This window comes from Pelodiscus sinensis, chromosome 1 (genome assembly GCF_049634645.1).
Source record: "Pelodiscus sinensis isolate JC-2024 chromosome 1, ASM4963464v1, whole genome shotgun sequence".
NCBI lineage: Eukaryota > Metazoa > Chordata > Testudines > Trionychidae > Pelodiscus > Pelodiscus sinensis.
The window spans coordinates 79,916,270-79,943,390 of record NC_134711.1 but is presented as its reverse complement, the minus strand read 5'-3'; the positions used below and the strand labels follow the sequence as shown (position 1 = coordinate 79,943,390).

General features: G+C 46.1%; 2 protein-coding genes across 5 annotated transcripts in view; one reads left to right on the top strand and one right to left on the bottom strand.

The window, feature by feature from the left end:
• Positions 1-23,833, bottom strand: part of MRPL42 (mitochondrial ribosomal protein L42) — a 116,459-nt gene extending 92,626 nt beyond the window's left edge. The window contains exons 1-2 of one of the 3 annotated variants that reach the window (XM_075933222.1): positions 23,816-23,833; positions 9,994-10,088 (exon numbers count right to left, since the gene is read on the bottom strand). The gene's annotated coding sequence lies outside the window, so the exon portion shown is untranslated. Of the gene's footprint in view, positions 1-9,993; positions 10,089-11,178; positions 11,392-23,815 lie in introns of those variants that run through there. The other 2 variants (XM_075933205.1, XM_075933215.1) reach the window with 2 other exon arrangements.
• The window catches only part of UBE2N (ubiquitin conjugating enzyme E2 N), a 36,047-nt gene continuing 32,071 nt past the window's right edge, over positions 23,146-27,121 (top strand). Inside the window, exon 1 of one of the 2 annotated variants that reach the window (XM_075933243.1) lies at positions 23,146-23,303. In XM_075933243.1, coding sequence (XP_075789358.1) covers positions 23,274-23,303 — 30 coding nt within the window. In that variant the 5' untranslated portion in view covers positions 23,146-23,273. Of the gene's footprint in view, positions 23,304-23,569; positions 23,597-27,121 lie in introns of those variants that run through there. The other variant, XM_075933253.1, reaches the window with a different exon arrangement.

Here is a 27,121-nt window from a genome sequence, read left to right as displayed (position 1 = left end):
AAATTTGGGCTATGTATACAGCAAATACTTAATTCTGACTTGAGTTTGTCTGTTTTCAAAGGTCGTCTGGGTGACAAAGTAGGGTTACAGATGGAAAATTTAAAACCGAACAATTGCTTTGTACCGTTACTGGCAGCAACGTAAAAAACCTTAAGTAGTCTGCACAACAGGGATGTTAAAATGTGTGTAACTGATTAACTGTGTAACTGCTAAAACTTTCTGGGAATCAGTGTACACTGGGAGCTAACTTAGAAGCTGGCTTTTGCTGTGCACTGGCTTCTGCCTGCCACCATGCTCCCAGGAAACTGGCTGTTGCCTCTGAATCAAAGGCAGTAGTGTGGGGTAGCAAGCAGCTCCCTTGGAGCCGGACCAGGAGGTACATTTGGATAACCAATAAGCATGATCTTATCCCTACTGCACAAGCACTTATATGCACTTTGCACAATATTTGAGAGAATTTCCAATATCATACAATAATTTCTAAAAGACTGCGCAGTTGCCATTGACCCTACCAACCATTACACAGATGCGTAACTTAAGAGCGATCCTGCTGAAATTGGAGATCATTGACTACAGTGATTTACTACTCAGGACTTTTCTAAATTGGAAATATCATCCTCTTAAACAAGATGTTAAAACTCTTAGCGTATGTCTACACTACAAAGTTAATTTGAACTAACAGCTGTTAGTTCCAATTAACTTTCATAGGCGCTACACAGGCAAACCGCAAGTTCGAACTTAATTCGAACTAGCAGAGCACTTAATTCGAACTAGGTAAACCTCATTCTATGAGGACTAACACCTAGTTCGAATTAAGTAGTTCAGATTAAGGGCTGTGTAGCTACTTAATTCGAACTAGTGGGAGGCTAGCCCTTGCCAGCTTGCCCTGGTGGCCACTCTAGGCACAACCAGGGAAACTCATCTGCTCCCCTCCCGGCCCCGGAACCCTTAAAGGGACACGGTCTGGCTACGGTACCTGTGCCAGGTGCAAGCCTGCCAGCACCCATGCAGCAGACCCTGCACCTGGCACGGCACGAGCCAGCCACCCGCTGCCACCCAGCCCTCCGCTTCTTCCCGGGACCAGGCTGGCGGCTCCCAGAAGCCTGCCCGGGGCCGCAAGAGGCGGGCACCCACCTGGTCTAGTGCGGAGATCATGGACCTCATCCACGACCTCCGCAGTAGGCACAGGAAAGTGGCTGTCTAGGGCATGATAGTTGCCAGCCTGGCCACCAAAGGCCATATGCAAACCTAGAAGCAGGTTTGCATGAAAATCAAGGTGGTCCAGTGAGACTCCCGACCCTGAGCTTAGAACAGAAGAACATAAGAATAGCCGTACTGGGTCAGACCAAAGGTCCATCTAGCCCAGGAGCCTGTCTGCCGACAGCGGCCAACACTAGGTACCCTGGAGGGGATGGACCGAAGACAATGACCAAGCCATTTGTCTCGTGCCATCCATCTCCAGCCTTCCACAAACAAAGGCCAGGGACACCATTTCTACCCCCTGGCTAATACCACTCCATGGACCCAACCTCCATGACTTTATCTAACTTCTCTTTAAACTCTGTTCTAGTTCTAGCCTTCACAGTCTCCTGCAGCAAGGAGTTCCACAGGTTGACTATTTGCTTTGTCAAGAAGAACTTTCTGTTATTAGTTTGAAGCCTGCTACCCATTCATTTAATTTGGTGTCCTCTAGTCCTTCTATTATGAGAACTAATGAAGAACTTTTCTTTATGCACCCTCTCCACACCACTCAAGCTTTTATAGATCTCTATCATATCCCCCCTCAGTCTCCTCTTTTCTAAGCTGAAAAGTCCCAGTCTCTTTAGCCTCTCTTCATAAGGGACCTGTTCCAAACCCCTCATCATTTTAGTTGCCCTTTTCTGAACCCTTTCCAAGACCAAAATATATTTTCTGGGGTGAGGAGCTCACATCTGTACACAGTACTGAAGATATGGCGTACCATAGTTTGATACTTCCCCTCCTCCTCCTTCCCCTGGCTTCCCCCTTCCAGCTTCCTCCTCCCAGGTTTCCACCTCCCCTCTCCCACCCTCTCTCTTCCCCTCTCCCACCTCCTTTTCCCAGTCTCCCCAGAGGTTAATCCCCCCCCCCCCCCCCAGTTTTGTTAATTAAAAAGAGTTTCTATTTTTGAACACGTGTCCTTTATTTTTTACCTCAGGAAGGGGGGCTAGGGAGCGGTAAGTGGAAGGAGGTGAGGGAGGAAGGGAGTACGAGCCCCCGATGGGGAGGACTGGGGTGGCTCTGCGGGGTGGAAACTCTCCTGCAGCCCCCCGATTGACCACCCCCCGCGGATGGCAGCCTGTGGCAAGTGCAGCTGGGCTGATGGCCGAGTGCTGTGATGTGCTGAGTGTGGGCATTCAGGGCACTTCAAGCCAGGACTGCTTTGCTGTCCCTCATCGAGGTAGACAAGCAAGCGGGGAACCCTGAGAACTGTCTGTCCGGGGTGGGGGTTGGGTCCCTTTAAGCACAGCCCTCGGCTAGCCTGAGACAGCAGCTCCATGCTCTAAGTCCTAACCTGATGCCCTGCCAGCACTGCTTCCGGCCAGCCTTAACTTTGGTTCAGGGTCCACTCAATGTGGACATGCTAGTTCGAATTAGCAAAATACTAATTCGAACTAGTTTTTAGGTCTAGATGCATTAGTTCGAATTAGCTTAGTTCGAATTAACTAATTTGAATTAAGTTAGTTCGAATTAGTGCGTAGTGTAGATATACCCTTAGTATACACAAGGACTTCTCTTTTTTTTACATTGTCAGTTGGCCATGGCTAAGGTCTGGTTTACACTACAGCAGGTCTCAAACTCCTGGCCTGCGGGCCATCTTCTGTCCAGAGCATATTTGTAATCTCACCCAGAAAACCTGTTTGCCTGGGAAGGCCGAGGGGTTGAAGGTTTCAAACTGAGCCATATCCCACATCCTAAGACGGTGACTGCTCTGACTTCTTAGCTAAAAGTTATAAGGTGTTTGATGAGACCACCACTTTCTCCTCTGGCTATTTCCTATGAAGATAGATGCCAACCTTGACATTTGCATGAGAAATACCTTAGGGCTATGTCTACACTGGCATGATTTTGCGCAAGAACTCTTTTGCGGAAGAGTTCTTGTGCAAAAACTCTTCCAAAAGAGAGCGTCTACACTGGCATGTTTCTTTGCGCAAGAGATGTGCTTTTGCGCAAGAGCATCCATGCCAGTGTAGATGCTTTCTTGCGCAAGAAAGCTCTGATGGCCATTTTAGCCATCGGGCTTTCTTGCGCAATAAATTCATATTGCCTGTGTACACTGGCCTCTTGCACAAGAACAGTTGCGCAGAGGGCTTATTCCTGAGCGGGAGCATCATAGATTTTGCGCAAAAATCATTGATTTCATACATTAGAACGTCAGTGTTCTTTCACAAGAACTCCCCACCAGTGTAGACAGGCAGCAAGTTTTGGCACAAAAGCGGCTGCTTGTGTGCAAGATCGCACCAGTGAAGACACAGCCTAAGTACTTAAGCCACTTGATCTAGGAAAAGAGCCCCTGATTACAAATTGCCAGCAAAGATCAGCATCTTCCTGCTAGCTGGCCTTATGTGCTGAATTCTGAGATGGTGGGATATAGGACACACCCCTCTTGTTGGTGTCTCCCATCAGCTAGATTCCCCAGCTCCCACCTGCCTCCTTCTGTTGCCTCTGCTACAGAGGCAGCAGAAGAGATGGCTCTGTGCTTAAAGCAGCAACTTGGGGAGGTGGGTTCCAGTCCTTAGAACACTGGCTCCTGCAGAGCTGCCTCCCCCGCTTCTAACTATTAACTTTTATTTGAAGCATGGGTTTCTTTTTTATTTCAGTACACCTGTATAGCAGAGTTTTAAAATAAAGCGTAATATAAAGTAAAGAGCAATGCCATAAGTTACTAAATTGATACAAAATATTTGGTTTTATTAATAGTTTTAAATAAGGTAATAATTTGCTGATTTAAATGTTTAACTTTTTTTCTTATTTTGTACAGTTATAAATGTAATGTTGGCACCATTTGTTTTTAAATTGTGAGTTGTCCTGTATGTCATGTATGTTGTTTTTGTTGTATGTTGTATGTCACGTCACTATTTTTTTTTAAATTATTTTTACTGTGTTGCAACAAAAGTCAATTTTTATACTTTTTTTAAAATGTGGTACCACACTATTTTATAATCATTTTATGAATACTATTTTTTTTTCAAAGTTCAAAAAGGCTTCAAGTACAATATATGTACATATATTTCATGCCTCAACAAAGAATGCAATTGCAAACAATTTTTTTTTCTTTTACTAATCAAAGTTTTTTTTAATTTTTTTTTAATTCAAAGAAAATGTAAGGGAGACCAGACCCTTAACATTAAAGGTCCATAATAAGGTTCAGGTAACATTAACAAAATGTCAGTTTTGGTATGGATTTTATAACCTTGTTTTTACTTTTAAATGCAGTTATAAGAATGGTATAGCAATAATGCATAAAGCTAACCAAACTTTTTCAACAGGTTTCCACCTTGAACTCCTAACACAACAAACCATTATGAATGTTTAATATTCTCAAAGTATTTACATACACCTGTTTTAAAAATTCATTTTGATATAAATTCTGTTTTCTTTTATAGCATATTAAAGGAAAATAGTGGTTAACTTTTGTGCTTTTAAACAGTTAACAAAAGTGGAATTGGTATCACAAGGAAATTAACTCTAAAAACTTGGTAAAATTGCTATACACTTTGATGGAAAAGCAATAAACCATCTCATGGAACATTGTAAGTATCTATTTTAGCAGTTAAGCATTATATTTGGAAGACAAAATTGGTAATAAACCTCCAGTGAAAATAAATATCTGTACAACAATTGCAAAAGTTTAGTTGTATTATAAAAGACTTGATCCCTTTTATAAACAAACTCGACTAACCTGTTTATTAAATTTGGGTTACTAAAAACAAAACATGTAAAGCAAAAACTTGTATTATGTCAACTAACTGAAGTTTTTTAAGGTTTATCCTACAGATCAAAAACACTAGACGGTATCACAGCACAAAAACACTAAAAGATACCAGGACACAGTGAAGAAATGCCTAAGCATCAAGAAAAGAAAAGAAAAATGAAGTGCTCTACGAATTAAAGACTGTTCACCTCAATGTCCCATATATGGACAATTAAGTTGGCAATCAGCTAGAAATCATTGTTAGTTAATTTAAACTTGGCTATTATGTAAAACCAATTGTTGTTTGCTGTACCACTATTGTTGCTATATCACTGTATTATTATTGTATTTTTGCTGTACACCATTTACAATGTGCATAGCATTGCTAAATTGTTTAGCCATAATAGGTGAAAAATCAACAAATAGGAGCAAATATAAAAAAGGGTTTAAAAAAAAAAGGATAGAGAGAGAATCACAAAAGAAAATTAAGTGTATAAAACTACAACTTGGGTTAAAAAACAAATCCCTGTTATTACCCATCATGATTTGGATCAGTGACATTAAACCTAAACCGAGGCACATATTATTCCAAACAATTTTGTTCAGTGTCTGGGACCAATCCCAAATCCTAACACAGCAATAATTAATAAACTGGTTACTGTCCATTCAGTAAGTTGTCTGGAAAACAGAATCCATAAGAAACAACTGACTGGTGTGTCACAGAGCACTGCGACCAATGGAACAAAGACGCTAGCCATTCCTGGTTCTTGCCTAGCAGTCTATTGCAGAGGGTGACCACCTGCAGTAAAGCTGATGTATAACATGAATGGACAGCACTAGGTAGTAATGGAGTACAAAACATTTATTATAAAAGGCCTCATTTATAATGTCACTACTCCAAATTTCTGTTTTGCTTCTTATATATATAATCTTGTGGGACACACTCTAACAATGTCTATCCCAGTATTTAAAATCACTAAAAAACACTCAGTCTACTATTAATAATAGTACAAATGGTAATTATATATGCCCTAATTAAAGTGTATGGCTATCAGCAGTACCACACGAGCCAAATCACAATACCAAGTTACAAATGGCTATAAGGTTATGCCATATATACATAGGTGCACTGAGCAAATATGCCTAAATACTCTACAAAAGATACACCATTTCCATATTAATTATTTGAAAAGCCTGTTAAAACTCAATCAAAAAACCTGCATTCCTCAGTATGGTCCCCGGGCCTAACATTCCCAGGCCCACCATAAGGGACCGAAAAAAATTGGAAAATAAAATCTGTCCATCAGTCGTACGAGGGAATGTGCAGACTAAGGGACAGACGGGGCATGAGTGTGTGAATGGTACAACAAAGGTGTCCAGATGACAGTGTTTAGCCCACTGGGTCACCTTCAGTTCATACATTATGCTTTTCCGGGACGATGGGTAAACATCCTCCCCATAAAAGGATAAAAAGTGGGGGAATGTAGTAAATTGAGGGTCAGTAACATGGAGTCAGCAGGCCTAAATAGAGGCCTGTAACATGAAAACAGCAACAGGCCTGCAATCTAGTGAGCAAGACTTTGGTTCAGTAACAGGAGCCAAGAAAGAGGCCCTATTGATAACTGTGTGATTGTGTAAGTTAGGTCGAGCATGGAAGGACACAGGGAGGCACTGGGTACAGACTGTAAGCCAAAGGGGAGTATTGGAACATCTTAATAAGAAATGTCTTGGTACAAAAACTCCCTAAAAACTAATGCACATACTGACCTAGGTTCAGGACCAGGTCGGAATTGACAGCATAAAGGATAGTAAGTAAGCCCCCCTTCCGTAAGGTGAGGGGTGGTAACTAGGCAACAGAGGGTGGTAACCTGGTACGTAAAGAAATGTAAGTTGTTTGTACCTGTCTATAAAAGGACACTGCAGAGGGTGCTCTCCGGCCGACCTTGGGAGGCCGACGGCAGGTGTCATTGCCTAAACTTACAGAGTGCACAGTAGCTTAACTTTGACTAACTGCTGTTAATATTTGTTATATGGCAATAGGCCTGCCCGGTGTTGGTACCTTGTCAACGCGGGCCATAGTGCCCAGTAGTGTAACATTGTACTGATCTCTGTTACCAACTGGTAGAGCTTCGCATTTGACAATAAACCTGCTCGATTGATTTCAAACCTTGCCTGCATCTGTTGTTTCCGGGGCCTCTCAGAGATCTCTTGTGTTGACCCAAGTGCATGGGGTCTAACACTCTAAATAAAGGGAGTACCGATTGTTACGCACGCAGCCGAAAGTTTAACAACGGAGTAGAGGTCCTGTCAGAAGCGCGCCAGGACAACCCTAACCAGACGACGGTGACACTGACAGTCCAGACCACCAAAGGTACCGAGGTACGAAAACACCAAGGTACGACAAATACTAGGACTGTGAAACAGACCAAAATGGACCTTGGATTTGGTAGGGCCCCTACTTACAACCCGTTATCCTTTCCGAGAATCACCAGTCTGTCTCTCTCCCCCGAAGCCCTAGGAACTAGGGATATTAAAAATTAAGTAAACTTGTAACTGCTGAAAGTTTCAGCGGTTACACGTGGGGGGCTCCCTGCATGCAGCACGCCTGCCTGGCCCTGTGCACATTCCCCGCCCACATGCCGACTAGGAACTAGAGAAGACAGAACCCCAGAGAACAAGCAGCAGTTACATCACAGGCGTTTAAAATGGAAAGCACCAGCGTAGCATGAGGCACAGCTGTTTGGCCCTCCAGAGTTCCCAGCCCCGCCAAGAGCAGGGATTACGCTGGAATCCCAGGGAAAGCGGAGTGGAGCACGACAGATGTTACTGCTTATTCTCAGTTCGCAGGCTAGGCCCATTACCAGGGGAGCAGGAATGGGGTCTGGCGCCAGGAGCAGATTGTGATGTTGTATCTCAAGCCACTCACGTGCGGCTCCACATCCCGCTACAGCCCCAGCGCCCAACCGTGGAGCCCAGGACCCGCCAAGCCCATCCAGCACCCCTGGAACGACACGTGAAGGGCAGAGCTAGGCCCAGCCTGTCTGGCTAGGACACGGCAGGTGGGCACGGATGGATGCCACATTTACCTGGCTCAGTCCGCAACGCTGCGCCGAGTCGATGGAGATACTCTCAGTGAGTCTCTCCTAGCCATTACTTGCTCGCAGCACCGGAAACAGGACGATGGTTACTTCCGGTAACATCACGCACCATCAACGCATTTTGGGAAATGTAGTCCGAAGTGGTTTGATGGTGGGAGGCGAACCCTTAGCGGCCAAACACCTCTCGCCATAGGGGTGCACTGTCAGGCCCAGCCCAGTCCGGCAGACCACCAGCTAGTGATGCCAGGCCCCGCCCCCACCCCGTCTCATGCCAGGCTTAGCCCCTCCCTCTACCATGGGTGCCAGCCAACCTGCCCCCCTTCCTCTAATCCCTGCTGGGGGCACCAGGCCAGCAGCATCCTTCTCTCTCTTAAGGGTGTGAGACCCAGATCCCCCAGCGAAGGATTCCAGGCCCAACCCTAACGCTCCCTCCTGACACCAGGCAGGAGTGGGAGGCCCAATCCCAACAGCAGCTAGTAGGGCTCAGCCCAGCCTCATGACCTTAGCTGAAGTGCGAGTTCGTCTCCATAGTGTTCCCTCAAAGTGACCGTTCTTGCCAGGCTTTACTCAGGCAATGCTTCCGTTAGCTCAGTGGCAATCTTGCCTGAAATAAGGACTGCAGGATTGGGCTCAGGTTATCTTCATAAGTGGCTGATAAGTACCCAGCATTAATTCTAGGCAGTTTACAGGCAATGGCCAATGGCTTATTTAATTTTTGGCTCCTTACATGTGGCCTGGTTAGATTCTCATTTACTAGCTTTTGTTTCACTCCTTATGGTCTAATATTTAATGCACAGCTGGGACTTGGGCTGTCAGCCCCAGCTATATAGGGCTGATAGCAGAAATCCGTGCTGGAAAAACCGAAGACATTTTGGTGGAAATCACAAAGTCTGCATGAAAAAATAAAATTTGGCAGGGAACATTAGTTGGGTACAAATTCTGCATTGTGTAGTGATACAGTAGAAGTAGTGTACCTACACTACATGCTCTTTTTGGCAGCATTCAGACTATACACATGCATACCCCCCACTAGCACGGATGTGAATAGGAGTGTAAATGATGAGTCATGATTTAGGCAAGTAGGGTGAAGACACACGTGAAGGGTTTGGGTGTGTGGTAGACTCCAGCATTGGGGAAAGGCTGTACTACAGGGTTACTCAACTTTGGAAGCTTCAGGGGCCACAGTGATACTCAGAGCACATGTGGAGGGCTGCAACTTCAGTCTGGTTGCAAGTATATGCAAACATATGCAGATATATGCAAATAACTTCTTTCAGAGAGATGGGCATGAATACAAAAACTAAGGAAAGACTACACAACACGCAGGTCCCATTTTAGTCAGTTCTGCTGATATTAATAAAATGCAATAAAATGCAAAATTTACTCAATTTCCACCGATATGACAGCACTTTTAATGAGCAATGACAGTCCAGGAATTTACTACTAAAGCGCATATCAACAGAAGACCATTATACTTATTACTTTTTTGTTTCGGCTCCCAGCCGTGTGTTGAGCCCCACATAAACCCAAACTGCACCATGGGCCGCAAACGAACGGGCCGCAGGTGGCCCGCAGGCCATGTGTTGAGTAGCCCTGCTGAGCTGGCTCCTTGCTGGAGCCCTTCTTCTACCTCCGGGAAGTACTCCAGCAGCTGGAAAAAGCTATGTAATGCCAGGACGTTTTCTCACTGCAGTGAAAGGTCTGGAAGCAGGGAACTTCTAATCTAATGCCTTTCCTTGCTGCTTTGCCTCCTACAGGGCCTTATACTATATAGTGTGGTAGTTTCATGCTACAAACACAGGTTGCTTTTCTCTGCAGTACTGTATGTAGTTACAAGTATACTATATGAAGCTATCAGTAGTATTTAAAGTAGAAATAGCCATATGTGAACAGGTGATTGAAGCAAAACCTAAGCAAGACAAAAATATGCTTGGAAAATTTCAGAATTCTTATGGCATTTACCTTCATACACATGTAGAATGAGTTGTAGTCTACTTATTCTGGAGTTGATGAGAGAACAATTCAGAGGCAAAATCTTCATTTAAAAGGACAGTTGCCTGAAAAGGGAAAAGATATTTCTCATTAAAGCTGCTATCTATATGTGTAGGAAAGGATCCGTCGTCACTATTTGGCTGCTTAATAAATGTTGTTTTGTACTGTCAGACCTATAAAAACATAGCTCCAAAGTCTGCAATGAATTTCCCACATAAACCAACCGGGGTTCAGGAGATACCACTTAGATTATTATTTTAAATCTGGGATCACTGCACAACTCCAAAGCTCTATCAAAGGGTATCTTCCATGAGGAGGTATAGCAATAATTGACCTTCATTTATAGTCTTTCTAAATTCCACAAAGATGCATCTTAATGCACATATGCATGGAATGATTTGTTCTTGCATTAGAGACTTGCAAGGTATTTACTGTCCACGTACCAAATGAATTAATTCCTTTAAGTCATATCGTAACTTTGAAATGGCATGGCAAAGAAATTCTAGTAGTCATATAGTTATGCAAGAACACAAATGGTGCTTCTTTGATTTGTGTGTCATTAATAAGTGTGTTTGAAGGGGAAAATGGCAAGAAAAATAGATTTGAAAAAGTGGATTTTTGTACAAGCTATAATGTATGTTTTAAAACAACATTTTACAAAGCATAACTAGTTATCTAGGTCATAGGAGTTGCCTTCTCTCAGCTTGACACAAATGCTCATTGTCCTTTAAAATTTCTTATCTTGTATTAAAAACATTTGAGTGTGTGCATGGCTCAATATGCCTTTTCTCCTCCCACACAATAGGAGGTTTTTAAATGGTAACAGACTTGCTGGAAGCCATAGTCATTGAGACTCTGAAAGCAAACTGAAGGGTCTCTATCTCATTTCTTCTTTTATGGAAATATTTTTACTACAATGGTTTATTCATTTTCAGTCCCCTTAAGAGAGGAATATTTCTTTCTAGAAGCAGTTCTTGTTGGTTTCTTAGCTGTGCCATTATCTTTTCTTTAAATTCATACCAGAATTGTTTATTATTCCATTTCCTACTGGAAAGTGGAGCTTTCCCCTTAGTTATACCAAGAGGCACATTCTTTTAGCTTCTATGAAAATGATGAACAACAAATACATGTTACTTATTATTATTTAACATTTACATTGTAGTAACTTCTAAAGGTTATAGCCAGAGACAGTCAATCAGTGACAGTTTTGTATCATGAAGAACATTGCTTCAGTAGTTGTCCACTTGCCCACGATGCAGAATCATGTCACGGACTCTCTCAATAGGAATTTCTCCCAAAGTCATGAACGATTCTGAAGATGGATGTCTTTCAGTTCTGCATAGCCTGGGATGTTCCCACGATCAAGCTGTTTGCTGCAAAGAAGATCAGGAAATGTCACCTGCTCTGGTCTTGGAGGGTCCTCAGTATGTGCTCCTTCTCTAACATCTTCCACTGCAGTTGGCAATCAGCTCTCCTACATATCTTTTCCCGTATCCTAATCATTCCCGATGTCATCTTCAAAACTCTGGACTGATCATACTAAGCTTATTCCCATTGCACCAGTGTGGCTGGGATAGTGCTGGTTCTGCAAACTTCTCATGATGCCAGTTCAGTCTCCCATTCCGCTGCTACTCCACCCGAATCTGCTCATTCAGAATCATGGCCTCATCTGGCATCCCACACTTCACTCGCTGTATCTCACAGCATGGCTGTTGTATGGTTGAATTAAGAGGAAAGGCAATGCTTGGCAGCTATTCAACAAATTCTACTCAACAGTAGGAAGTTCTCTACCAGGATGGCTTACTTAAAGTGAAAGAGATTCTTGATGTGGTCTTTGGCCCTTGGGAGCCAACCAATACAGACTAAGGATGTATGTAAATATCATTTTAAAAAGTAACCATTTAAACTATCAAAATTATATTGGTTAATCATAACAAGTTCAGCCAACTGGTGGGGTGCAGCAGTACTGGACCGAGCCATACGTGTGTTCCACCCCCGGGCGCGTGGCACCCCTTCCCACTTCAATCAGGCACCCCCATAGGTTTGTGCCCCAGGCAGGTGCCCAGCCAGCCCCACCCCTTAATCCAGCCCTCAGGTACAGTGCCTTCTAAACTGGGGGACAGCTCGTTGCATGCACGCGGCATATGCATGCAAGATCCTGGGTGCCTGAACAGAAGTAGGGAGAAGCCACATTAGGGAGACGGGGATACATGAACCAGAACTTGCCTAAACTGTTCTGCCTGGACTTGCGCTTCCCCTGCCTTCAGTCTGCAGTGCTTAATACAATGAGCCACCTGTGGGTAGCTGCTGCCAAGTGGGTGGAAGATGGCAGAGATGTACTTGGAACAGACTCCACAATGCAGGAGCATTCCAGTTGCAGTTTTCCCCTCCACTTGGCTAGGCATGTGCTGCCTGGCATGTAACCACTGCTGCTTCCCCCAGGTACATGCCTAGAGCAGGAGGAGCCCTTGTTTTAAACATTAACAAATACAACTTAGATGGGGCTACTATAAGGTGGGGGCATAACTGACCGAATAACAGTTCTCAGAGAGTAGGTATTAATGGTTTACAATCATGCTGGAAGGACATAAGACATGGGGTTCCGTAGGGTTCTGTTTTGGAACTGGTTCTGTTCAATATCTTCATCAATGATTTTTAGATGATGGCATAAAGAGTACAATTCTTAAATTTGCAGATGATACTAAGCGGGAGGAGTTGCAAGTGCTTTAGAGGATAGGGTCAAAATTAAAAATGATCTGGAGAAACTAGAGAAATGGTCTGAGGTAAACAGGATAAAGTTTAATAAGGACAAATGCAAAGTACTCTACTTAGGAAGGAACAGTTTCACATATACAGAATGGGAAGTCATTGTCTAGGGAGGCGTACTGCTGAAAGGGATTTATGTGTCATAGTGGACCACAAGTTAAACATGAGTTAAGAGTATGACAGTGTTGCAAAAAAAGCAAACATGATTCTGGGATAAATTAACACAAGTGTTATGAGCAAGACACGAGAAGTCATTCTTCTGCTCTACTCTGTGCTGATTAGGCCTCAATTGGACTATTGTGTCCAGTTCTGGCACCACATTTTAAGAAAGATGTGGAGAAATTTGAGAAAGTCCAGAGAAGAGCAACAAAAATGATTAAAAGTCTAGAAAATATGACCTAAGAAGGAAGACTGAAAGAACTGGGCTTGTTTAGTTTAGAAAACACAGTATGGAGAGGGGACAGAATAGCAGTTTTAAAGAATCAAATAGGGTGTTATATGGAGGAGGGAAAACATTGTTCTCCTTGGCCTCTGAGGATAGGACAAGAAGCAATGGGCTTAAATTGCAGCAAGGGAGGTTTAGGTTGGACATCAGGAAAAACTTCCTGCCTGTCAGGGTGGTTAAATACTAGAACAAATTGCCTAGGGAGGTTGTAGAATCTCCATCACTGGAGAAATTTAAGAGCAGGTTGGATAGACATTGGGGTTTGTTTCGAACTAACGTGTCCCAGCGCGCACTTTCACTTTCAAAACAGCTGTTGAGCAGCATAACGCACCAGTGAGATCATGCTAATGAAGCACGAGATATTTAAATCCCGACTTCATTAGCAATTTTGATCGCCTACATTTGCATCCATAGTTCGAACTAGGTTGCAAGTATAGACGTAAACTAACAGACAGAGCTGGACTGAGGGGTGAGTGAGCCGGGCAGCTGCCCAGGGCGCCAACTGATGGGAGGCGCCTCATGGCAGCTTTAAGGGGTGCGCGGCATCCATTATAGCTGTCATCAGATGCTGTGCACCCGGCTCCCGCAGCGCTGGCCCCGTGGCGCAGCCAGCAGCACCCTTTCCCCTACAGCCGTGGGACCCTGCACGGCTCGGCGTGCATGGCAGCAGGGGTGGCCGGGCTGGGCAGCGCATGCGCCGTTCGCCCTGGGTGTGGGCCCCTGGCTGCGCACCAGTGGCCATGGCCGGCCCGCGCATGCACTGTGCACCCCAGGGCTGGGCCATCGTGCCCTGAGGGGGGCGGGCCTATGTCCCATGAGCAGGCCTGCACGTGCACCGTGTGCCCGGGGGCAGCGCTGCACGCCCGGGCCACTAAAATGGCTCGAGCCAGCCCTGCTATCATATTTATTGGAGCATAAGCTTTCATGGGCAAAACCCCACTTTGTCAGATGCATGTGGTGGAAATTCCAGAGGCAGGTATAAATATACAGGCATAAGAAAAGAGTTCCAATCAAGAGTAAGGCTAGAGATAATGAGGTCAATTCAGTCAGGGACAATGAGGCCCACTTCTACCAGCTGATGTGGAGGTGTGAACACCAAGAGAGGAGAAACTGCTTTTGTAGTTGGCTAGCCATTCACAGTCTTTGTTTAATCCTAAAATGATGGTATCAAATTTGCAGATAAACTGTAGCTCAGCAGTTTCTCTTTGAAGTCTCTTCTTGAAGTTTTTTTTGTTGCAGGATGGCTACCTTTAAATATGCTACTGTGTCCCCAGGGAGATTGAAGTGTTCTCCTAAAGGTTTTCGTATATTACCATTCTTGATATCTGATTTGTGTCCATTTATTCTTTTATGTAGGACTGTCCAGTTTGGCTGATGTATATCACAGAGGGGCATTGCTGGCACATGATGGCGTATATTACATTGGTAGATGTGCAGGTGAATGAACTCGTGATGGTGTGGCTGATCTGGTTAGGTCCTGTGATGGTGTGTCACTGGTGTAGATATGTGGGCAGAGGTGGCACCGAGGCTTGTTGCAGGGATTGGTTCCTGAGTTAGAGTTACTGTGGTGAGGTGTATAGTTGCTGGTGAGAATTTGCTTCAGGTTGGTGGGTTGTCTGTGGACGAGGACTGGCCTGCCTTCCAAGGCCTGTGAAAGTGAAGGATCATTGTCCGGGATGGGTTGTAGATCACTGATGGTGCATTGGAGAGGTTTTACCTGAGGACGGTAGGTGATGGCCCCTGGTGTTCTGTTGGTTTCTTTGTTGGGATTGTCTTGTAGTAGGAGGCTTCTGGATACACGTCTGGCTCTGTTAATCTGTTTCCTCACTTCCTTGGGCAGGTATTGTAGTTTCAAGAATGCTTGGTGAAGATCTTGTAGGTGTTTGTCTCTGTCTCAGGGGTTGGAGCAAATGCGGTTGCATCTTAGGCTACGTCTGAACTATACCCATCTGTCAGCAGAGAGATGTAAAGGAAACACTTTGAAAGTGCAAATGAAGCAGGGATTTAAATATCCCGTGCTTCATTTGAATAATCGCGTCATAGCGCTGTTTTGAACAAGCGCCATTCAAAACTGAAATCGCTGTTTAGACGCGGTTTTATTTTCAATGGGGTGCCTTTTCAAGAGATCCTGTACTCCTCATTTTTTGTACAGGATCTTTCGAAAAGGCACCCCGTTGTTGAAAAAAATGTGTCTAAACTGCAGTTTCAGCTTCAAAATGGCGCTTGTTCAAAACAGCGCCATGACGCGATTATGCAAATGAAGCGTGGGATATTTAAATTCCCGCTTCATCTGCATTTTCGAAGTGCTTCATTTACATCCCTCTGCCAACACAGAAGTGTAGTTTAGATGTAGCCTTAGTTCTTAGCTGTAGAACAATGGATCGTGTGGTGTGTCCAGGATGGAAGCTGGAGGCATGAAGGTAGGAATAGCGGTCAGTAGGTTTTCCGTATAGAGTGGTGTTTATGTGATCATCACTTATTTGTACCATAGTGTCCAGGAAGTGGATCTATTGTGTTGACTGGTCCAGGCTGAGGTTGATGATGGGGTGGAAATTGTTGAAATCGTGGTGGAATTCTTCAAGCGCCTCCTTCCCATGGGTCCAGATGATAAAGATGTCATCAATGTAGAGTAAGTAGAGAAGGGGAGCTAGTGGACAAGAGCTGAAGAAGCATTGTTCCAGGTCAGCCATAAAAATGTTGGCATACTATGGGGCCATGAGAGTGCCCATAGCGGAGCCACTGGTTTGGAGGTATTTATTGTCACCAAATCTGAAATAGTTGTGTGTGAGGATAAAGTCACAGAGCTCAGCCACCAGTTATGCTGTGGCATCATCAGGGATACTGTTCCTGACAGCTTATATTCCATCTGTGTGTAGGATGTTGGTGTAGAGAGCCTCTACATCCATGGTGGCTAGGATGGTGTTTTCTGGAAGATCTCCAATGCACTGTAGTCTTCTCAGGAAATCAGTGATATCTCGGAGATAGCTGGGAGTGCTGGTGGTGTAGGGTCTGAGTAGAGAGTCTACATATCCAGACAGTCCTGCAGTGAGAGTGCCAATGCCTGATATGATGGGGCATCCAGGATTTCCAGGTTTGTGGATTTTGGGTAGTAGATAGAATAAACCTGGTAGGGGCTCTAACAGTGTGTTTGTGTAGATTTGTTCCTGTGCTTGTGTAGGGAGCGTCTTGAGCAGATGGTGCAGTTTCTTAGTGAATTCCTTAGTGGGATCTGAGGAAAGTGGCTTGTAGAATGTGGTATTGGAGAGTTGTCAGGCAGCCTTCTTTTGGTAATCAGACCTGTTCATGATGACAACAGTGCCTCCTTTATCAGCCTCTTTGATTATAATGTCAGAATTGTTTCTGAGGCTGTGGATGGCATTGCATTCCGCACGGCTGAGGTTATGGGGCTAGCGATGCTGTTTTTCCACTATTTCTGCCTGTGCATGTCAGCGGAAGCATTCTATGTATAGGTCCAGACTGTCATTTCAACCCTCAGGAGGAGTCCATGCAGAGTTCTTTTTTTTGTGATGTTGGTGGGAGGGTATCATCTGTGTGTTAGTGCGCTGTTCAGTGTTGTGTTAAAAGTATTCTTTGAGTCATAGATGGCGAAAGTAGGCTTCCAGATCACCACAGAACTGTAGCATGTTTGTGGAGGTGGTGGGGCAAAAAGAGAGTCCCCAAGATAGGACAGATTCTTCTGCCGGGCTGAGTGTGTAGTTGGATAGATTGACGATATTGCTGGGTGAGTTAAGGTACTATTGTGGTACCCTTAACTCACCCAGCAATATCATCAATCTATAATAGTGGTACCCTATAATAGTGGTATAATCTACAATAGCGGTACCCTTAATTCACCCAGCAATATCGTGGACCTCATCCTCCCTGACTGAATTGACCTTGTTATCTCTAGCCTTACTCTTGATTGGAACTCTTTTCTTATGCCTGTATATTTATACCTGCCTCTGGAATTTCCACAACATGCATCTGATGAAGTGGGTCTTTGCCCACGAAAGCTTATGCTCCAATAAATCTGTTAGTCTATAAGGTCCCACAGGACTCCTTGTCGCTTTTGCAGATTCAGACTAACACCGCTACTCCTCTGATACTACTGTGTGAGCATTGTTTCCTGGATCTCATGGAAGGTGGCAGAGGAAGTTTGAGTGGTGATGGTGGTGGGGGAGGTGTTTAAGGCTCTCACTCCCAAAGCTAGCCAGGGTCCTGATTTGAATTTCCAACTCCTTCCCCTGTCCCTTAAGGCAGAAGGGACCAGTATAGCTGTGCACTGACTTCCCTAAGCAAAGATGGCCCCCTAGGGTGCAGGCTAGGATGACAGACTGAAAATGGATTTCCAGTCTCTTCTTTCCAGTTCTCCCCAGTGCAAGTGCCCTGCCCTTCCTGACTTTGCTCACCTCCAAGATGTATTGGAGCCTGTCCATGTCTGGGGACTCTGCCAACAGGTTCCCCAGCATGAGCATGTCTGAGGTCACACAAGACCTTGTGAAGAGCCTGCAAGGAAGGGCAGTAATGGGTCACAATTGGGAAAACTTCTCTCTGACAATAGTTCCTGCTTGGCCATTCAGTACAGAGACACTAAGAGGTGGGAGGCTGAGAGGTCTCAAGTCACCAGACATCCGAAAGGATGGCCCAGGTCACCACCAGAGGGGATCGGTCCCAGAGCACTATTTCAGCACCACCTTTTTGGGAGGGCCTCCCAGAAAGCCATAAGGGGGAGTATCTGAAGTTGCCTCTGCCTTGCACCTCTGTCCAGCCTGGGTCAAGTCAGGGTTTCTCAATGAAGTCACCCCCACCCCCCATTCCGTAATAGGCTGAGATCCTGCAACAGGCCTTTGTGATGTCACTGCCATGCCCACCTGTCCCTTGCAAGGTTGATGGCCTGTCCCTAGCCAGCCCATTGGGACACACAGATTGATCAGAATAAAGTCCTCTCAAATGAGTTACAGACCAATTGCTGATAGTCATCATTCAGTAAGTATTTGAAAAGAACTAGAATATTAGAGAGAATTAGGAACTGCCCAGGGACAATAACCGGAGAAAAGCAACACCATCAATTAAATACATGATTGCTTGTGAACTATTTGTGTGGTCTTAAAAGATAACAAAATGACCTGAGTCTTCCCTGTCAATAGCCACCTGCTTGGCCAATGAGCACTGAGACTCTGAGGGTACGTCTAGACTGTGGGGGGGTTTTCGGGATACCTCCGCAGCACCCAGAGAACGCGTTTGCTCTTCCTCTTTTTTTTTGCAGGAGAGCAGACGTGCTCTTTCCAAAGCCCTATCTTCCTCCTTCCACGAGAAAGAAGGGATCTTCCGAAAGAGAGTTTTTTTCTGAAATTTGACCCAAAATGAGAAGCGCATTTTGCCTACCTTTTTCTGCAAAAACGTTGCAGTCTAGACGTACCCTGAAAGGTAAGAAGCAGAGGGGTCTCTGCAGATGTCCTGAAGGATGGCCCAGGACACCTCTGGAGGGGATCAGTCTCACACCAATTCCAGCCCCACCTCTTTATGCGGGCCTCCCACAGTGACTGCAACCTCTCCTCCCTAGGACAGGCAGTCACCTCCTTGGTGGAGGGAAGAAAGGAATAGGGGGAAAAGAAGCAAGAGAAGGAGAGAGAGAAGGAAAGAGGAAAAGGGAAACCTAAAAGGATAAACCCCAATGTCCTCAGTGATTCTCTGGGACAGAGTCCTTGGTAGGAAATCAAATTATCTTAACTGAGTGACTGCTACACCTAGAATTCAGCTGGTATCAGGTGGATCAGACAGAACAGGTTTCAGACCTGTCTGAGGATCTTACCTTCTATACAGGGATTACAAAATCAGTAGTAGGAAAGGAGAAAACTCTGATGAGGTTCCTCTTCATGCTTATGTCAATTAATCCTAATTCTCTCTGTCCCCAAAGAGAGACTTTAAAAAGGAGCCTTGCTGCTTCAGAGCCATGGGTGTGTCTGAGGTTGTCCTGCCTTGCACCTCTGTCCTGCCTGGCTGATGTCAGGGTCTCTCTATGAGGTCACCATCTCCCCACCAGTTTTCCCCAATAGGCTGAGGTCCTGCAACAGGCCTTTGTGATATCACTGCTGCTCCCACCTGTCCCCTATAAGGCTGGTGTCCTGATCCTGGCCAGCCTCTTGGATGTTTGAATGGCTTCCCCTGAATCATCCCACAGCTGAGTCTGGGGATCAAGCCGACAGCATAGTAAAGCAACAGAGGCTGCTCTCTGTGGCACATACAGTTTTTCATTGATTAGTTGACTTTAAAAGGCCAGAAGGAACCATGAGAGCATCAAATCTGACCCCTGAATATCCCACCCATCCTATATATCCCAGTTGCTAAGTTTTGATCCAAGCACATACCAGAAAGGCACGCAGTCTTCATTAGAAGACATCTAGATATGGAGAATCCATCACTTACTTCAGTAGTTTGTTCCCATGGTGAAGCCTAATATTTGTGCCTTATTTCTAATATGAATGTATTTGGTTTCACCTTCCAGCCATTGGCCTTGAAAGTAGGAATAAGGGATCTTCCGGAAAAGGGCTTATTTTCTGCAAAATCCCGTCTAGACTGGTGCTTTTCTCCGGCAAAACCCCGAATCGGAAAAAAGCGGCAGCCATGTTCATGCAAATGCCGTGGGGGATATTTAAATCCCCCGCGACATTTATAATTCCGAAGTGTCTCATTAGCATCCCTTTTCCGGAAAGGGGTGCCAATGGAGACACAGCCTTCTGGAAAAGCTTCTTCTGAAAGAAGCCTGCAGTCTAGACATAGCCCCTATGTCACTGCCCTGATCTCAGTCTTATTTATCTCTCTGGTAGTATTTTGTCACCCACACGTTACCAGCAGTGATTTTATACTGACTTCCAGTTCATTGATAATTATTTAAACGATTAATTCTCGAGAGCCTCTTCAGAGCCTACTACCAAGTACCTGCTCCTTACAGCTAAGCAGGAAAAGGCCTTCCAGCCCTGATCTTACATAGGAGCTAAGCACAGAACATATGCTTAGGCTCTGAACAAAAAGTGGGGATCAACAGCTTACAAATGCACTATTGGCCCCAATTGTGTGTCAGGGTATGTCTACACTGCGATCAGCACCCCCACCTGCACAGCCGTCAATGACTGTAACGTCATCATCGGGCGCACGGACCAGCGGTGCTCTAGGCAACTGCCTAGTTTGCCTAGGCTCATGGGCCGCCCCTGCTCATGGTCACAAAGCCAGGAAAATGACCGGTTTGATTGACATCTTGGTCCCTAGCTCTCATTATCCTGGCCTCTCGGCTCTAACTTTAGTCTCGGCCAAACTATAGGTTTTCTTCCTGCATAAAACAGATTTTGTGTAGCCATCTGGCTCAAATGCATGTGGATGCTTCAAAACAGTGTGCTCTGGTGAAGTCACATATTCTGGGGTTGATGGAGGGACCACATAGTTGGTGTAGGAAAGGAATTTTCTCATGTGTCAGATTTACAGAGGGAGTGGAAAGTGGGGCAATGTTGCCTTCCTCTGCAGAATGGGGCCTGGGTCACGTGCTGGTTTCAATTAGTGTAAATGGTGTATTCTCCATAACTTGTAGTCTTTTAATCATGATTTGAGTAATTTAGCCAGTGATTGTAGACTGTAACAGAGTCAGGATGGAGGAAGTTCTGTGAACTGCAGCCAGCAGGGGGTCAGACCAGATGATCATGATGGTCCCTTCTACCCTTAGGCTACGTCTACACTGGCCCCTTTTCCGGAAGGGGCATGTAAATTTCACTAGTCGTCGTAGGGAAATCCGCGGGGGATTTAAATATCCCCCGCGGCATTTAAATAAAAATGTCCGCCGCTTTTTTCCGGCTTTTAAAAAAGCCGGAAAAGAGCGTCTAGACTGGCCCCGATCCTCCGGAAAAAGTGCCCTTTTCCGGAGGCTCTTATTCTTACTTCAAAGTAAGAATAAGAGCCTCCGGAAAAGGGCACTTTTTCCGGAGGATCGGGGCCAGTCTAGACGCTCTTTTCCGGCTTTTTTAAAAGCCGGAAAAAAGCGGCGGACATTTTTATTTAAATGCCGCGGGGGATATTTAAATCCCCCGCGGATTTCCCTACGACGACTAGTGAAATTTACATGCCCCTTCCGGAAAAGGGGCCAGTGTAGATGTAGCCTTAAAGTCTAAATCTGACACCTGCCTTTTACCTTACCCTGGATCTCGGACTGCTACTACTCTGACTAATAGGCATGACCGACCAGCCTAGGAATGTAAGGGTATGTCTAGACAATGGCACTTTTTCATGATACAGCAGTTATTCTGAAATAGCGTTTTCCATGTCTTAACAGCATGCTTGTTATTTAGAAATGTAGTCAAAATAACGGGCTTGATATTCTGACGTCCTGGTAAACCTCGTTCCACGAGGCTTAAGGGACTTGTCATAATAGCAGTCTATTTCGGAATTTGGCCCTGTATAAACAGCACTACATCTCAAAATAAGCTGGAACTAAGCTACACAATTTGCGTAGCTCAAATTGTGTAGCTTATTTTGAGCTAGCACAACTGTGTAGACGCACCCTCAGTGGGCTTTGTTTGAGGAGGTGGTGTTATACCAACAGAAACACTCTGTGCATATAAGCTGCATCTAAAGAAGGGGGCTCTGCTGCTGTAGCCATGTGAACATAAGTTTTGTAGTGTAGCTGCACCATCAACTTTAATGTAAAACGTATTTCAAGATCTTGCCGCCTATCTACACTGGCCGTGAGTATTTGCACAAGAACACCGACGTTGTAATGTACAAAATCAATGCTTCTTGCGCAAATACTCTGCTGCTCCCGCTCATGGATAAGCCCTTTTGCTCAAGTATTCTTGCTCAAGAGGCCAGTGTAGACAGGCAACGTTAATTTCTTGCGCAAGAAAGCCCGATGGCAAAAATGGCCATCGGAGCTTTCTTGCGCAAGAGAGCGTCTACACTGGCACGGATGCTTTTGCACAAAAGCACATGCCAGTGTAGACACTCTCTTGCGCAAATACTTTTAACGGAAATTTTTTTCTGTTAAAAGTATTTGCGCAAAATCATGCCAGTGTAGATAGGATACTAGATGGACCTTTGGCTATTCTGTTTCAGCTCTCCTCCCTCATTAATCCTCTTTGTGGCGCTGCTCAGGGAGGGGGCAGGACTTGAGGAAAGGGTGGAGCATGACTGGTGACTGCAGGGTGGGAGAGGCCAGGGCCAGATTATCCATTAGGCACAACAGGCACAGTGCCTAGGGCCTACGACAAAGTTTAGGGCCTACGAAAATTCATAATGGACTTGAAAATAAGAAAACTGAAAAATCAAATATTACAATTGTAACGGCAACATCTTCTTACTTCCCTGATCAGATGATTAACTGCCGGGTGCATCCTAGGTATCATTGTAATATACATCAAAATGGCTGCGATTTTAGCATGAAGTATCATGAATTGCTCACAAGGTGCAGCACTTTCAGGAGCAAAAACTGAAGTGGGCAATATTAGGCATCTATGCACCAGGCATTTCTCCCATATCTATTTAGAATCCAATTGAAAGCCTATAATTATGAGTGGCCTAGGGCCTACTAACCTTAATCCAGGCCTGTCCCTGGCTCCACACCTGGGACGCTGAGGCACGTGCGCGCCCCCCCAGGGCGAGCCCTGTGGAGCTGCGTCTAGGGCGGGTGCCATGGCGAGCACGCGCGGGCGTTTGACCGCAGCCTCGCCTCGCTGGGCAGGTGTCTGGGGCGTGGCAGGGCGTGAGGCGGGCGGGGTGCGGGGCGGCTGCGGGCGGGGGTCGGGGGCCGAGACCAGAGGCAGCGCTGGGGGCTTTAGGCGGGTCGGTCTGGGGGCCGGGCGGTACCGCACGCGCCTGGTTACGGCGACGGCCCCTGAGCGTCAACTCTCGCGCCTCCCCGCAGCCGCGACTACGCTTCCCAGAAGGCTGTAAGTCGCGGCGTGACGTCATCGGAAGGGAGCGCTCGGGTTCCTTCCGGTTGTGCGCGAGTGTCGAGCGGAGCCGAGACCCAGCGGCGCTTGAATCCCGATAAGACAAGATGGCCGGGCTGCCCCGCAGGATCATCAAGGTAACCGCCACCCCTCCCCCACTGCCCCTGTGCCGGGGCGCGGAGCGCGGAGCTTCCCGTGAGCGGGGCGCGGCGCGGGGAGGCGGGCGCTGCCGACCACGGGAGCCCGGGCAGGCCCTGCCGGGCTGGGAGCGGCGCGGGAGCGGGCGGGGCCTTGGCCCGCGGAGCCGCCATTGGCCCCCCGCCCCCGGGGCTGCGTGACCGAGCGAGGCGCGGAGGCCCCTGCGGCTGCGGTGGCGGCGAGGCCCGGGCGGGGTTTGGGCGCCGCCGCGGCGCGGGGAATGAATGGACAGGTGAGGCCGCGGCCTGGGCGCCGTCTCTGGCCGGGGAGCGGCGTTAGCCGCGAGCCCCGTATCCGCCTGCCGGGGCCGCCCCGGACTTGGTGCCTCTGGCACGCCCGTGACAGCGGCAACGAGGGAAATGCGGCACCAGGCTGCTTACCGCGGCGTGCACCAAACCCTGCTCCCACCCGCCTTCTGCAGGGAGAGATTGTGACACACCCACCTACTCACCCACTGTTGGAGCCCATCTTCAGCCTCGCAGTCGGGGTGCCTAGTCTGCGCTAGTCACGGTTTGTGAATCTTTTGATGACTCAGGACTGACGGTCTGAGGAAGTGAGGTTACGCCAATTCTGATGACTGTCCCAAATAGGAATTAACAGGTTGAGGTGACTGTCAAGTATGTGTTTTGCTTGAATTTTAACTTTAAAAAAAAAATAACTTCCAGCAAGTTTGCTCTTTATGTATTTCTATTTTAACACTTAGAAATAGGGCTGAAATTATTTTGCTCGTAGATGCTTCTTCCTAATTAGATGGCAATTTGTAGGTAGTGAGGAAGAAAATTCTACAATGAATTTCTCTATGCGTTTAGTGTAGTAAACAAGAATTCAGAGTAGTCTTGAAACTGGACATTAAATGGAGATGTAAGAACAATAAAGACCTCTTGATTTCTGGATATTTGGGGGGTGTGGGTATATGTAAATAGAATATTGTAGATATTGTAAGTATGGATCTTTCAGTAGTTATATATTTAAGTATGTGTTAATGATCAAGTAGTGTGTTAATGATCAAGTTCTTAGTTTGTAACTACATTCTTAGAGTGCAGTGTGAATCCAACAAACTTCATAGATAGTACTAATTTGATGCTTGCTGAAATATGTAGTAATATTCTTACTTTACCACTTTGTTTAGTTCAAGCCACTGAGTGCCCTAACTGAATCTGACACTTCTTTTTATATCAACTTACATGAATATTAAAGCAGACTACCCAAATACGTATAGCTGTGAAATCCTACAATAAAAAATTAACAGTGCAGCATAACATTGATCTGATATACCTGTGTCCTCTTGTTAGTACAAAATAAATACCTTTCGATAACTCCCAACTCGTACAGTTTAAAGATTAGTCTGAATTCCTACAGTATCTGTAACTCCGACTTTTAAGAAGTCATGTGATGAATAGTTCTATGAAAGTAACTTACCTTATTTGAGTAAGGTTTATTAGGTTTGGATGGAAATAACATGATTGTTTCCTGTTACACTGAATGAAAGTCAGACAAATAACTTATAATGCTTTGAAGCTGTTCTTGGCTGAACACACTGAAAGTTTGCATCCAGTGCAAACAGTGAAGGACAGGAAAATATGCAAGTTAATATGTCTTAAAATGAAATTATATGAACTCGTTGGGATAACAAAATGAGAATTAAAAAGAAGAAACATTCCACTAAAACTTTGTAAGAGAATTAAACCTATAAACTTTATTACCTTTTTCTTAATGTTTACAAGCCACATTGAGAATTTTAAGGACAAAATTATATTAATGGAATTCAGTTACATAGTTCTCTCAAAGTACAGCAAACTGGAAATGTGACTGAAATGAGCAAAGGTAGACTATTACCCTTTAAATATTAAATTAATATTTCATTTAAATTTTGAAATTGACAACCTTTAACCTTGTTGTTATAGAGTAATCATACTATTTTTTGTTTATATTTGTAGTAGGGATGTAAAATCCCTTTTAATTAGTTAACTGATTAAATGGAGGAGGGTGGGGACTGCTCTGGACTGCTGAAGCAGCCCCCTGCCCAGGGTGGGCTACTCTAGCTCCTGTTGGTTATTAGTTATGATTAACAGCTTCTCCCGGTCAGTGCTAGTAATCTTCAGAACGTGACACAAGTGCAGCTTTAATACAATGCTTTTATGTACACCAGTTAATTATTTTATTTGAAACTTATTTTAGTGATTTACATAGATATAGTGATTGCTTAGGCCTCATCTAAACACAGATTGTACATTTTTAACTAAATCATTGTCTAAATATACTTGATTAATATGATTCAGCCCCCTTTTTTGGGCACTCTTGAGTGCTTTATATTGACTAACTTTTTAGCCATTTTAAGGGTGCCCATTTGGGGTTACACTGATTTAACTGATCTAGTTGCTAAATTAGTCTGTCTAAATCAATTCCAGTTTTATGGGCAAAAAAAGCCATACTATATATATCTTTTATTGGATATTTCAAATATATACAGGCAGTCCCCGAGTTACGCGGATCCGACTTATGTCGGATCCGCAGTTACGAACGGGGTTTGCTGCCTGTCTCCCTGGTCTGCTGGAAACCAGCAGACCAGGGAGACGGGAAGCAAAGCCTCTGAGGACGCCGGCAGCGGGACAGCCGCGGCGCGTCTGGGCTGTCCGCTGCCCGTGTGCTCCGCGGCTTTGCTCCAAGTCTCCCCAGACCAGGGAGACGGGGAGCAAAGCTGAGGAGCACGCGGGCAGCGGACAGCCCAGACGCGCCGCGGCTGTCCCGCTGCCGGCATCCTCAGAGGCTTTGCTCCCCGTCTCCCTGGTCTGCTGGAGACCAACAGACCAGGGAGACAGGGAGCAAAGCGGAGCAAAGCCGCGGAGCATGCGGGCAGCGGACAGCCCAGACGCGCCGCGGCTGTCCCGCTGCCGGCGTGCTCCGCAGCTTTGCTCCGCTTTGCTCCCCGTCTCCCTGGTCTGTTGGAGACCAGCAGACCAGGAAGACGCGGAGCAAAGCCGCGGAGGATCCGGGCGGCGGGACCGCGGTGCATCTCGGTCCCCCGCCCACGTCTCCCTGGTCTGCTGGGGCGGGGGGCGCAGCTAGTACGCCGCCTCCCCCTCACCCCAGCAGTCCGGGCTTTTCTCCGGACGCCTGTGGTAGAGCAGCTGGGGCCTGCTGGTTGGTCCCGCAGCGCCGCTCTGGGCGCTACTGGACCAACCCGGCAGCACCCCAGCTGCTCTGCCCCAGGGGTCCTGATTCAGCCGCTGCTGGTCAGTTTCAGCAGCGGCTGAATCAGGACGCCTAGGGCAGAGCAGCTGGGGTACTGGTGGATTGGTCCAGTAGCGCCGAGGAGTGGCGCTACTGGAGCAACCCAGCGGCACCCCAGCTGCTCTGCCCCAGGCGTCCCCAAGTCAGCCGCTGCTGAAACTGACCAGCGCTGACTACAGGAAGCCCGAGGCAGAGTTGCTCTGCCCCAGGCTTCCTGGAAGCAGCCGCTGATCAGTTTCAGCAGCAGCTGACTTGGGGACGCCTGGGGTTCTTAAGTTGAATCTGTATGTAAGTTGGAACTGGCGTCCAGATTCAGCCTGTTGAAACTGATCAGAGGCTGATTACAGGAAGCCGGGGGCAGAGCAACTCTGCCTCGGGCTTCCTGTAGTCAGCCGCTGGTCAGTTTCAGCAGTGGCTGAATCTGGACGCCAGTTCCGACTTACATACAGATTCAACTTAGGAACAAATCGGGGACTGCCTGTACTGCTAAATCTTCATCTGGAGTTTGTTTTCAACTTTGACTAAA